The 12815-nt window shown below is 41.6% G+C and overlaps 2 protein-coding genes across 5 annotated transcripts in view; one reads left to right on the top strand and one right to left on the bottom strand.

The window, feature by feature from the left end:
- Nucleotides 1-2681: 2681 nt before the first annotated feature.
- eef1a1l3 (eukaryotic translation elongation factor 1 alpha 1, like 3) lies at nt 2682-4933 on the top strand. The gene is made up of 7 exons (XM_085286911.1): nt 2682-2968; nt 3044-3223; nt 3297-3593; nt 3676-3826; nt 3989-4245; nt 4317-4551; nt 4637-4933. Exons 1-7 carry the CDS (start codon nt 2825-2827, stop codon nt 4741-4743), a joined length of 1371 nt encoding a protein of 456 aa, XP_085143037.1. The 5' UTR covers nt 2682-2824; the 3' UTR covers nt 4744-4933.
- Nucleotides 4934-5777: 844 nt separating this feature from the next.
- Nucleotides 5778-12815, bottom strand: part of asap1b (ArfGAP with SH3 domain, ankyrin repeat and PH domain 1b) — an 83611-nt gene continuing 76573 nt past the window's right edge. The window contains exons 23-29 of one of the 4 annotated variants that reach the window (XM_085286907.1): nt 12612-12680; nt 11927-12088; nt 10090-10168; nt 9926-9990; nt 9279-9838; nt 7816-7938; nt 5778-7714 (exon numbers count right to left, since the gene is read on the bottom strand). In XM_085286907.1, the coding sequence (XP_085143033.1) occupies nt 7640-7714; nt 7816-7938; nt 9279-9838; nt 9926-9990; nt 10090-10168; nt 11927-12088; nt 12612-12680 (1133 nt within the window). In that variant the 3' untranslated portion in view covers nt 5778-7639. The remainder of the gene's footprint in view (nt 7715-7815; nt 7939-9278; nt 9839-9925; nt 9991-10089; nt 10169-11926; nt 12089-12611; nt 12681-12815) is intronic. The other 3 variants (XM_085286909.1, XM_085286908.1, XM_085286910.1) reach the window with 3 other exon arrangements.

The following is a 12815-nucleotide window of genomic DNA, read 5'->3' as shown; positions in this document are numbered from 1 at the left end:
AGTTAGGTCTTATTAGACAGTAGACAGTGTTAGTTCTTCAATCGGACATCAAAGCTGAAGCCTTTCTACCGACGTGCCCTTGGGCAATAAACTAGCATAGCGCCTCTAGGTGACGCTGTTCTGTTATTTCGCCCCAGAATCTATCAGCGAGTTTTAATCCTCGATTTCCATGCATGTCATTGAAATTATTCGTGCTAATAATGACGCTGACTACTTTAATTCACAAAATATGGTGAATATTGTCTGTGGTCTTTTCCTTCTGTCTGGCAGTTTCGTCTTCAACATCCTTTTCCCGGTATATCCACCGTCCCTCCTCTGCACGTCTCTCTAACTTTGTCTCCAAGCTCAGCCTGAGCTGTCCCTCTGACAGGGGCGCGTCCAGATTTTGTTTTATAGGGGTGGCCATATGCTGGCCACTAAGAATATTGGGGTGGCACACCAAAAACAGATTTTCCAGTTTTATTATGCTGTTGCCAAATATAGGTTACTTTAAAAAAGTTTATATCACTGAAAATGGGTACATATGAAAACCAAATAAGATTTTCAAATCTATAATAATCTGTTTTAAGTAGGAATAAACAAGTTAATGTTTTAACTCATTGTAGGGTGTCTTCTTCTCTCTTATGGTCCCGTTTATTAGTATTATTACCAACACAGGACAGTCCTGAAGATGCTAAGTGAAAATCATCTTCAGTTCTTCCTTCTGCCACCCTCTCCAAACCATACAGCACAGGAGGTCTGCTATCCTTCTCTCCTAAACCACTCTGATAACTCATCTCCACCCACTGAAGATGCAAATCTTTTAAAAGGCTATACATACACAGATCAGGCGTAACAGTACGACCACAAAAAAACAGCCCTGACCCATCAAGGCGTGAACTCCACTAGACCCTTTAAGGTGTGCTGTGGTATCTGGTGCCAAGATCTTAGCAACAGATCCTTTACGTCTTGTAAATTGACTTGTAAGCATCCCACAAATGCTTGATTGGATTGAGATATGGGGAAAGTCAAAATCTCAAACCATTCCTGAACCATTTCTTTGCTTTGTGCGTTATCCTGGTGAAAGACCCGACTGGTCTGCAGTAGGTCATCTGTTGGATTGAACCACTTCACTCCCCACATGGATCAGAGAAGGCTCTCTGATCCATGTGGGGAGTGAAGTGGTTGCCCATAAACCTGTTGTTGGTTCACCACTGTTCCTTCCTTGGACCGCTTTTGATCGATACCACTGCAGACCAGTAACACCCCACAAGAGCTGCAGTACAGCTGCAGTAATTTGGTATATACTATTGGTATAGTTTTTTCCATAATCACAGTAATATATATTATTTTGATTTTTATTCTCTGTCATCATTCACCTGCTGAATTCTCACTGGGTTGTGTTGACATTTAAATGGTCCGTTGACCCACTTTCAGGCATTTTTTTTTTCTCATTGTGGAAGGAAAATGGCCTGAAAGTGGGTTGACACGCCTTTATGCAAAAATAGATATCTGAAAGGTATTTAGTATGTGAAGTTAAAATGAACTGAAATCGTTCAATTCTGTACCCTCAAACTTTGGACCATAAAATGTTTTTTATGGAAACTGAATCTGGTTGATTGATGATGAACTCGGGTCTTGAAAATTAAAACAAAATGCACATATTAACAAAAATATTTTCTGATTTATAATTAGAGTACCATCTGTAAATTGACTTTCTGCTGATATTTTTGTTTCTGTGGTACAAATTGTCATATTTGCTCAACCCAGAATGAAAGTTGAATTTTTCTGACTAAGAAATTCTTATTAAAAAGGCTTCCACGTGCTTTATTTTGTAGTGTTGTGAAATTCATCTATATATCATTTAGAAATTGTCACTAATTATCTTTTGTAATTTGAAGGTTTTATTAGTGTGTGTTCAAATATGGGACTTTGCTGGAGTGCTGGAACTTCTTTTTCATATTTTAACTAACCAATACTCAGATAAATCTTAATGTATTTGTCCCAAATTACAGATGCTGATTCATTTGGATGATAATAAAGTCCAGTGAAAAGTTCATGTTTTTATTTCTAGTAGTTTTTAAGATATTCACGTTCAAACACTGGAGCAGATTTCACTGAGCAACAAAACATTAGTTTGATTTGAAATTAAGTGAGCCTCCTGCTAAAATGTTTAATGATTTATAGTTATTAAAACAGCTACAAACATGGCCTATGAATGGTTGGATCAGCATTATCCCTCATTGTGATTAAGCTCAATACATTCAAAACATCAGCTGTGCTTTTCCCACTACACTTCAAACCAGCAGACTCTCAGTATGATGGATTTGATCTGTTTTGTCATTATATTTTTGACACAGATACTAAACGTGCCCGTTATCTGTTCAGTTCACTCTTCAGCAATCAGTAAGTGAGACAAGTGTTGAGCGCGCTCCAGCTCCAGAGAAAGACTCACCTGGCTGTAATTTGAGCTCATCAGAGGAGCCATGATGAGGCCCTAAGAGAGAAGCGAGTGTAACGGTCTGTTTCTGCACACTGATCAAAAGATTGCGCTGAAACATTGGGACTTTAAACAAAAATACAGATTACAGTCACAAAGCAGATCAATATATTCTTTAAACTTCAAGCTTTAAAGCCACTTTGCCTTTAAGCAGCATTTATTTGTCATCAAAGTGTGACTGATCCCAATTAAGCTTGATTAAGCAGCACACCTGTCTTCAATTATGCATCCTCTGGGGGCTATAAAGGCTCTCCAAAGAGGATGGCCAGATCCATTTGCTAGAAAACAACAGTTTCTGAAGCTCTGCAGCGCTCTTGATTACGTTTTGCAACGCCATCTCCAACCATGGGAAAAGAGAAGACTCATGTTAACGTGGTGATTATCGGCCACGTTGACAGTGGGAAATCCACCACCACCGGACACCTGGTCTACAAGTGTGGAGGAATTGATCAAAGGAGGCTGGAGAAATTTGAGAAGGCTGCGAATGAAGTGAATAAAAACAAAAACAATTTCTGCAAAACTTCCAACTTTTCAAGTGTTAAACTCATTCTGCTTGACTTCCAGATGGGGAAGAGCTCCTTTAAATTTGCCTGGGTGCTGGACAAGCTGAAAGCTGAGCGGGAGCGAGGAATCACCATCGACATCACGCTGCTGAAGTTCAACACCCAGAAATACATCATGACTGTAATTGATGCTCCGGGCCACCGTGACTTCATCAAAAACATGATAACTGGGACGTCACAGGTAGGAAGTACACGCGTGCTTGAATGTCTGTTGCTATGAATGCTGCCTTTTCCTAAAGCTCATATCATTTCAGGCTGACGTTGCCCTCCTGGTGGTCTCTGCAGCCAAAGGAGAGTATGAGGCCGGCGTGTCTCGGAGTGGTCAGACCAGAGAACATGCCTTGCTGGCTTATACTCTAGGTGTGAAGCAAATCATAGTCTGTGTGAACAAGATGGACCTGACCGAGCCACCTTACAGCCAGAGCCGCTTCGAGGAAGTGATGCGAGGGGTGAGCGGCTTCCTCAGGAAGATTGGCTACGACACCACGGCTGTGCCCTTCGTTCCAGTTTCAGGCTGGACTGGGGAGAACATGATCACCGCATCTCAAAGGGTAATGATGTTTTCAGGCTTTTTTTTCCCCCTTTAAACCCCAGAAGTTGGCTTGCAATGCTGTAAAAGTGACGTCTGCACAGATGCCGTGGTTTCAAGGCTGGAAGGTGAGACGAAGGGAAGGGAATAAAAGTGGGAAGACGCTGCTTGAAGTCCTGGACTCTATTCAGCCACCTGTGCGCACAGTCAACAAGCCACTACGATTACCTCTGCAGGATGTCTACAAAATTGGAGGTGATGTCAATCGCTGCTTTTGATCCCATTTTCTCGATTTCTTGGTCTGAGCTCAATTACAGCTTCATTTATGAAAAATGCAGTAGAGGAAGTACAGTATTGTTTTTGGAGTAGAAAATGTCTGTAAACATGCTGAAATTGAAGTGTTTCTTACTCCTCCAGGAGTTGGGACGGTGCCAGTGGGTAAAATTGAAACTGGTGTCCTGAAGCCTGGCATGATGCTGACGTTCTCCCCTGCCAAGCTCACTGCAGAGGTCAAGTCTATTGAGATGCACCACCAGGGGCTGGAGACGGCTCTGCCCGGCCACAATGTTGGCTTTAACATCAAGAACGTGTCCGTGAAGAACCTGCGGCGTGGGGACGTGGCTGGGAACGCTCAGCAGGATCCTCCTTCAGATGTTAAAAGCTTTGACGCTCAGGTTGGTTCACTGCAGGAAGAAATTGCCTCACTTTTTTGGTTTGTTTCCACTAAACCTTGCTTTTGTCTTAGGTGATAATCCTGAACCATCCAGGGAAGATCAAAGCAGGCTACTCCCCAGTTCTGGACTGCCACACAGCCCACGTCACCTGCCGTTTCGCTGAGCTGAAGGAGAAGCTCGACCGCCGCACTGGCAAGAAGCTGGAGGACCACCCGCAGATCCTCATGTCTGGAGATGCAGCCACAGTCAAACTGGTCCCCATCAAGCCCATGTGTGTGGAGAGCTTCTTCACATACCCTCCTTTAGGTAAGCACAGATCTCTTCATGCACACAACTCTGCGTGTATGAATCCTCCTGGTTGTGCCCTCGTTTGACTGGCTCTTCTTCACAGGTCGCTTCGCGGCGAGAGACCTGAAGCAGACGGTCGCTGTAGGAGTCATCAAGTCAGTGGAAAAGAACCACGGCTCAAAACTTCACAAAGCTCAAGTTTGTAAATAAGTTTTTGGTTTACCAGAGGTCTGGTAATGCTGCTTCATGGGAAGAGTTTTATTTGATGAAATGTATTTGTGTTGTGACACAAAAAGCTTATGTTGTCTTTAAAGTGTATAGTATTCCTGTGTTGATAAACCCAGAAGTAGAGTTTGGTTGGTTTTTTGGTTTAAAATTGAATGTCTCAAAATAAAATGGTGTGGAGAAGAACTGGTTTAAGTGTCTTTACTGTTGAACCGTCAACTGCATCTTAATGTACATCTGAAAGAACTTAAACTAAACTCTCCTCAGGGATAGTCTTAAATATTAAAGCTGAATAAGACTCCTCAGCATCTCATGGTGCACAACATCTCCAGTTTGTAATAAAGTCATGCTTTAAATTGTAAAGCACCAAATGCAGAGTTTATTGGTTCTAATGAGTATGGTCTGGATTTTCAAGTTCGTTTACAACAGCCGGCATCTGAAATCTAAACTTTTAATGTTTTGAGTGGCACATGGAGTCACTTTAGCGTCCTGTACTGGTAGTTTGTGCCTTGCTCTGGCAAAAGAATGCTAGTGTGAAACTTCAATGTGCTAAATGGGGGTGTAAAGTTTTCAGTTTCTCTCCCTACAACTTGAGCCTCTACTCTAGATTTAAGGCTACTTGTAATGTTTTTGGTTTGGTGTGCATTTTGAACAGAAAACCTCGTAAGTAGTTTAAGCCTGAATCGAATATACACCACTGTATTGCAATTGTGCTTTATACTGCATGCTGAAATACACTTTGAGAACTCAAATCAGTTCAATGCTATGCTAGTAAAACGCCAGCTTCTAAGCAACAGCATATTTATGTACATTTAACATTAGCAGTGAAAGTTTAATATAGAAACGATAGATGGCGTTTACACAAGTTGCCAATTTTTATCTGAGTAACCCCAAAACTAAAATTCCAGAGAAATCCCAAATTTCTCCAGCTTAACATCAACAGCAACTTTAAAAATAAATGCTTGGCTTAAAGCCGTAAAGACCTCAAAACTACATGGCGACCAAATAAAAGACCAGGCTTAAGGTTTAAATACAGCACTTTTAATGATACAATGGGTTGATGGGTTTGTTCCTTAACATGGGAAGAACTGCAGGTTGGTGTGGACCAGGTGAAAATACATCGGCTCTCTAAAGTCCACCTCGTCTAAAAAGAGATCTCTGGTTCACAGGTAAACCTGGAAATGTACTAAATCCAAGGGGCAACTGCTGGAGCTGAAACTAAGCCAGCAGGGAAACTGCAGTTCCTCTGGTGGCCACTTGAGGCTGGCTCCAGAAGGGAGTAGACTCCCATGTTAAAATAACTTGACAGCATTAAGCATGTTTACAGCCTGGTAGAAAAACAAAAACATTTTTGGTCTCAGGGGTAGTTTCTTTCAAAAACTCATCCATCTAGGTATATAAGTAAGGGGTGTGACCACATAGATTGAAAGGCATCCCAATTGTTGTCTGCTAGGCCTCGTCCACTTTGTGCCGTTGGTGCCTTTCAGAGCATTTTTAATAGATCTCAATATCAGTTTGCTGTGTGGTAGAGACCATCCAAGAAGCTTCTCCTTCAATTTTGCCGAGTTAAATTCTAGTATTATTATCGTTAGTGTGTTACTCAGCACACCCATACTGTTTATGAACGCAGTGTGCCATATAAGGTAACTTCTGGCTTTGAGAAGCCAACATGGCACTGACTAAAACAGCGCCGAAGCTTGAAAAATACAGTCCAAAAACCGGCGGCCATCTTCGTCCGTCTTTTATACTGCCTACAACTGAATCCAGTAACAGAATGATATCACATGACTCAAACTAAAAAGAAAAAAATTCAAGCTCATGAGGTTTTACAAGACACTGAACTGTGAACACAGGTTGTTGTGAGACTTCTAGCCTGTCAGAAAAATCAAGTTATTGCTAAGATGTCCTCTGGAGTTTCCCGTACTTGTCATTAATAGTGGCTTTTAACAACAGGATACATTTTGCGCAGTCCTGCTTTATATTAATAGTGGCTCTTCAAACCCTGAGGTGAGCGTCGTCGAACGCAGCACTCCACTCATTTCCAGTCATTGTTACACCATGCACAGAAAAAAGGTCAAAGGACTGTGGAGATGGCGTTGAGTTCACACACAGAGCATACATACAGTGAACAGTGTAACAAGGAGTAAATTAGTGACCTACAGTGAACCACAGGCGTTGATATTCCACCACACAGTAGCAGCAGGTAAACTGTAAAACAACCATAATACGAGTACACACAAAGCAAGCAAGAACAAAGAGTACATTAAATGACTTTTTTTTTTTCTCTTTCTTCCATCTCGGGAAGAGTCAGTGGGAGACTTCCTGCCTCTTCAGTCAATTGTGGTGGTAAACAGGGATGCAAGACAAACAATGACATGACCTATTTCACATTCCATTTCATATTTGTCCTTTTCCCAGAAATATGAGCAGATAGTTATTTGAGGGCCGGTAAAATCAATACAGATAAAATTCAAACTCTACCACCCTGATGCTTAATCTGACAGGCAGAGAGCAATGGTACATGTTTTGTACAATAAAACATGTATGTACACTCACACACAAATATATATATTTACATACATATATACACAGTAACAGCATAAACATAGACTTTAAGGTAAGTGCTAGGGTTTTGAGAGTGGCTTCGTCACAGCCGTGCTATAGGGTTAAGATAATACTGGTAGAGGAAGAATACACACATTCTTTGTACAGCATGGATGAGGCATCCATGGCTAGATGAGCCTTCGTGGGGTTTCTTCTTGGTGTGTTGTTGTTTTTTTTCTTCTTTAGGACACTTGTCTTGTGACAAGAGGTGTTATGAGAGCTATTTACAGGACCTCCCAATTTAGGGACAGAGGTGTAGTGCAAGTCTTTCTGGCTGTCAGTCACTCAGGATGTGCACAAAAGACATGGGGAATACTCCTTTTCTTTCCGGATCTCCTTCAATGTGCCCGATCTGGAGGCAAAGCAAAGGAATATTGTGTGATTTTGTTTTTTTCTATTAGTTTAAACTGCGAGATGTTCAAAAGGTACAAGATATGCTTAGGCCACACTCACCCACCACTCCTGGTCCTCTTCCCCTGTTACTATAATCACCTCTCCTTCAACAAATGTCAGTTCGTCATCATTGTCAGCCTGGCAGTCGTAGATCGTCTTCACCCGCCGGGCTTTGTTCTTCCCCTGGACAGAAACAAACAGCAAAACCAGTTCAGTCCGACCACTCTGGCTTTGTGCGATTCATAACAGCACCATTACGCATTTAGAGTTTGCCATCTAGGCTTCGACATCATCACTCCCCACAAATATGTTACACCGAAAAAATGGGGAGTGATGATGAAATAAAAAGTCTGTCTGCGAAGTTCGTATCTGGGATGCTATATTTAAATTTACTTTAACTTTAATGGTGTCGGGGACAGCGCTGACCCAAGGTGACCGCTCTCCACATATTGGGATGGCGTCTCTGGAATATGACGAGTAGTAGTGAGGCGTGTTAATTAACTAGCCTGCAGGGTTTACTCCATTTATTAATAATAACGGAGATGTATTTAAATTTAGTATAACACAATGTGTCCAGACACATTTAACACAATAAAACAGATATTTTTTAAGAGTAACCATGTTTTTGTTGTAAGACTGAAATGTCCCCCGAGCATCTGGTGAGATCTGAACAAACCTTTGAAGACAGGAACAGTTTACAAAGACATGTCGCATAGGTGTCAAGTGGTGCTTCTTTTATATCCGATAGTCATGTACTGGCATAGAGCAATCCAGCTGATTTAGTGGAAAACACACCACAGCTGTACATTTTATCTCATGTTCATGCAAACTCTAACAGTTATCTTTGCATATGTAAATGCAGGCGTTGTAAATTAAGTCCATGCCATATCTGGCACATTGTATCAAACGCCTACACGCCTAACCTCAAATATGCTGTTTATCAACAAGTTTCGCACCAAACAAGAGGAAGTGACAGAGCAAATGTATATTCTGGGGTTTTACCAACAGATAAAAAGATCTGTAGGAGTGTTTTCACTGAGTTTATTAAATAAAAGCAGCTTCACTCAGAGGCAGAGTCAATGAGAGTCTCCACTGGGAACGAATTCAACCCATTTATACTCTAAAACTACAAATTATCTCAGACACAGAGGACAAAACATCCAGGATCTTAAGGTAGGTTTGTAACTTTTGTACTTTTCAATCTGAAAAAAAGACACAAGGTCCAGTCTGGATTATACGGTGACAAAAACAATGGCAAGTTTACCTGATATACTGTGAAGTGGCAGGCATTTAGGAATGCAGGAGTTTGTAGTGTGTTGATGTTAACAAATTTTGCATTGCGTTAACATTATTTGCATTAAGAAAGTCTATGCTGGAGGGACTTTTGCAATGATTAACATCTATATACGTGATAGCTGAAATATTATATATGAGTAAATATACAAAGACGTAAAAATGTGTATGTTTACACTGTTATTTCTTTTTTAAAAAGGAACCCTTAGAAATAATATGCGAGTCCATACCGTTGTGATCTTCCTTGGGAGGGGCACAGGTGTCTCTTGGGTGCCTGCAGGGGTCCCGTTGGTGTCTTCAGCAGACTGTTGAAATGGGGTCCCTATATTTGCCTGCTGATTAGGTGACGGCGAGTCTTGAGGCTGTGGGTGCGGTTGAGGTTGTGGTTGAGGATGAGTTTGAGGCGGAGGTGGAGGCTGTATTTGGGGCCTTGGCGTTGGCTCTCCGTGGAGCGGCCTGGGAGCAGACTCGACTGACCCAGGTTTTGGGGGGATGTCTGCAAGATGAGGCTTGGGAGGGAGGTCTTTGAGCTGGGGTTTAGGTGGTAGGTCACCCAGCTGAGGTTTGGGAGGGAGGTCGGAGAGCTGCGGCTTCGGAGGAAGGTCTCCAGGTTTAGGGGGGAGTTCCGACACCTGCGGTTTTGGGGGAAGGTCTCCCGGCTGAGGCCTCTCCACCAGAGGAACCTTCTGCGGGGTTTCAGCTGGCGGCGGAGACTTCTGGAAGACCTCTGGAGGAAGGCTAGGCTTATCCACAGACGGATGGTGTATGGTGTCAATCTTACGCAATGCCACTGGAGAGGTAACCGCATAGTGGCTCATTAATACCTTTTTAATTCAACTCCTTGCACTAAAAACACAAAATATCCAAACGTCTGTACCTTTCTGAGGTAGTTTGGGAAGAACCCTTGGACCAAGTGTAGACTTTGTGTTGCTTGAAGTAGAGCTAGAAAAAAAAAGTGAAATAACTATATTTGAAAAAAACAAAAACAAAACTATTTCACAAAGAAGAGGCTTCAACATCCACACAGTTTCTGTCTGATACCTTTGCTGTTGAGGAATGCCTTCAAACTTGTTGGAAACAGGAGACATCTTAGTCACCGGAGGAGGGGTGGAGTCGCTTCCTAAAAATTAACATCGATGATGGCAATACGAGATTATTTAACACCATATTGGAGCGCTGGCCAAGAGATTAATTTAATATAAATATGGAAATAAATCAACATGCTGTGATGGTTAAAAACAACAAAAAAAACAATGAGGGAGGCGTCATCTGGCTGAGCTTTCCATGAGCCCCTCGTTATTTGGAAACAGGGGTTGTTGTGCAACTAAATACCATCTTTTTATTAGTGGTTGGGTTTAGAGTGTGCGTGTGTGAGAGACATGGGAACGTAGCCCCAATAACAGTAAAAATTTCCCTAAAGATATGACCACATGTAAAATGTGATTGTTTTTTAAATCAAATCCACAGTTGTATAAGCATATTTGTCTCAATATGCACTTTAAAGCTATTCTGAATGGTGATTTGAGGATGTTCACAAAGTTGTGAATTAGATGGTTTATAATGCAACCATATGGAAGTTCTCTGTATATATTTAAACATACAGACTGTAGATAAAGGAACAGATTTTTGGTACCATTTGTAGTCAATTTGTAGTCCAAATGCTGTTGGCCAATCAGGATCTAGCGATCTTTGGTTGAACATATTTGCTGGAATACAATTTCAGAATCATCGATTAAACTCCACCAAAATCTGTCTTTTGTTAGCTTTTTAAAATTTAGCTGCTACTGTAAACAACAGCTCGGCCCGGGTAACATCTGGCTAAACCAGAAAACTGAAAAACTTCCCGCCAGAGGCTAACGACACGATTATACTTTGATGTGGACTCGAACAGCTGGAGACATCGAGTCTAAATAGTCTAAGTGGTTGAAGCATCGTTGCTACACTGTAATGCTAAGTTTTTGTGGATTAATGCTTTCAGCGACAAAACATTTGGTTCTCCCATCTCCCCCAGTCTGTTGGGGCAGATGGCCTCTCTGAGGCTGTTTCTGCTGGAGGTTTCTTCCTGTTAAAAGGGAGTTTTTCCTCCCCACTATCGCCAAGTGTTTGCTTAAAGGGGGTCATCGGATTATGGAGTTGTTGGGGTCTTTGCTATAATATTTATACTATAAAGAGCCTTGACGTCACTGCTGTTGTGATTTAGAGCTATAAAATAAAACTTACTTGAATTATTTTATTTCTGTTATTTTCATGTTTTACTGGTTTTTACTTTCCTTTAAAAAACAAAAACAACAAACAAACAAGTGTTTTATATTCTATTGGTGTCTTTTAAATTGAAAGCACTATGTTGTTTTTTTAAAAGTGCTTACTAAATAAAGTTGGATTGGACTGGACATCCAGTAGATATTAACTACAAATTACTCGACAAATGCAGCTCTACAGAAATGTATAGGATGTGTAGAGGGACTGTTTATGGCTCTTCAGACTGCATAAGAGACAAAAATGGAAGAAACAGTTTGTGGAACTTAATAAACAAAAGTCAAAATACTAAAAAAAATCAGCTAAAATAAAAAAAATCTAAACTATGTCCACTTATTAGCTTTAAAAACACATTTTAAGGTGGTAATTATTCAATGGAGTCTACCTCCGGTGGGATACATGACCTATGAATCTCTGGGTAAGAGCGTATGAACTCAAAACGCTCTGGAAAAACCTAGAAGTGGACGCAGAGTTAACATTCGGTTTTTCCTCTCCTAAGTGAAATTAACTTAAAAAATGAACAAAACTTCTCTGGAGAATCGTGATCTTCTATCTTCAGACTGGAACCACACGCCTGAGTGAAACCAGCCCTACTGTTACAGAACGTGTGCTTGCATCTCACCCCCGGTTACGCCCCCTTTACTGTGTGGACTGTGAGAGAGTGGGCTGGGTGGGTCGGACAGGGTGCGTTTGTGTCCAGGAGGGGGGGGCGGCGGTCTCTTCTTGGACAGGGTGGAGCTGCCTCCTGGTGTGAGTGAAGAGGGAGGGCCGGATGGGGGAGGAGCTGGAGGAGCGATACATAAGACACATGAGGTGATGAAGCCCACCAAAAAGATAAACAAATAAAAAAAATGACAGGTAAAGGAGATAAAGGAGAGGATAATGAGGAGGAGACAAGTTAATGCAAGTAAAACAATATTGTTTGAACATATAAATACACACAGGAGTGTCTGGACGGGGACTTTTATTTTTTAAATACGCCTGCCTTTATCTACTGGGACTCCAAAGCAGTGACTGGTCACCAGTACAGAGAAGAGTAGGGTGAAAGCAGCTAATAGAGAGCTCAGCCAGAGAGGAATCAGCTGTGGTTAGGAGTTTACAGCCCATGGATGGTGGGAAAATAGAATTTAAAAAAATCACATAGGCAATAAATAATTAAAAGCTTGCCTATGTGGTGCCGTTATTCACTTAAATAAATGCCACCACCCCGTAAAAGTGAGCTGTAAAAGGAAGAAACAACTGAGGGACAACTGTATGTGGGGCACACAGCCGAGTAAGGAGGGAGAACATAAAACCAGGATATTCACTGATGTATGGTCGAGTGCCAGCCAGTGTGGCGTAGTGCGAATGAGAGCCAAGGAATGCCAAGTGTGGAGCTGAAAGAATAGAGAAACAAAAAAGAGAAAGAAAACAGAGCGAGATGAGGAGTGTGGGAGAGAATCTACAGTATGTCAGTCTTATAAAAGAGCTGCTCCCACACGCTGTAAAATAACAAGATGAAATCTTATCAG

The sequence above is a fragment of the Mchenga conophoros genome, linkage group LG9 (genome assembly GCF_057382185.1).
Source record: "Mchenga conophoros isolate Kocher_MC1m ecotype Shallow Benthic linkage group LG9, M_conophoros_male_GT1.1, whole genome shotgun sequence".
In the NCBI taxonomy this organism is placed as follows: Eukaryota; Metazoa; Chordata; class Actinopteri; order Cichliformes; family Cichlidae; genus Mchenga; species Mchenga conophoros.
Note: the sequence above shows the minus strand (reverse complement) of the source record. Positions and strands in the feature narration are given on the sequence as shown.

Coding starts and splice junctions, on each gene's coding strand:
- eef1a1l3 (XM_085286911.1), top strand. CDS start 2,825: ATGGGAAAAGAGAAGACTCATGTTAACGTGGTGATTATCGGCCACGTT. Junction 4,246..4,316: donor TTAAAAGCTTTGACGCTCAG/GTTGGTTCACTG, acceptor CTTTTGTCTTAG/GTGATAATCCTGAACCATCC. Junction 4,552..4,636: donor CTTCACATACCCTCCTTTAG/GTAAGCACAGAT, acceptor TCTTCTTCACAG/GTCGCTTCGCGGCGAGAGAC.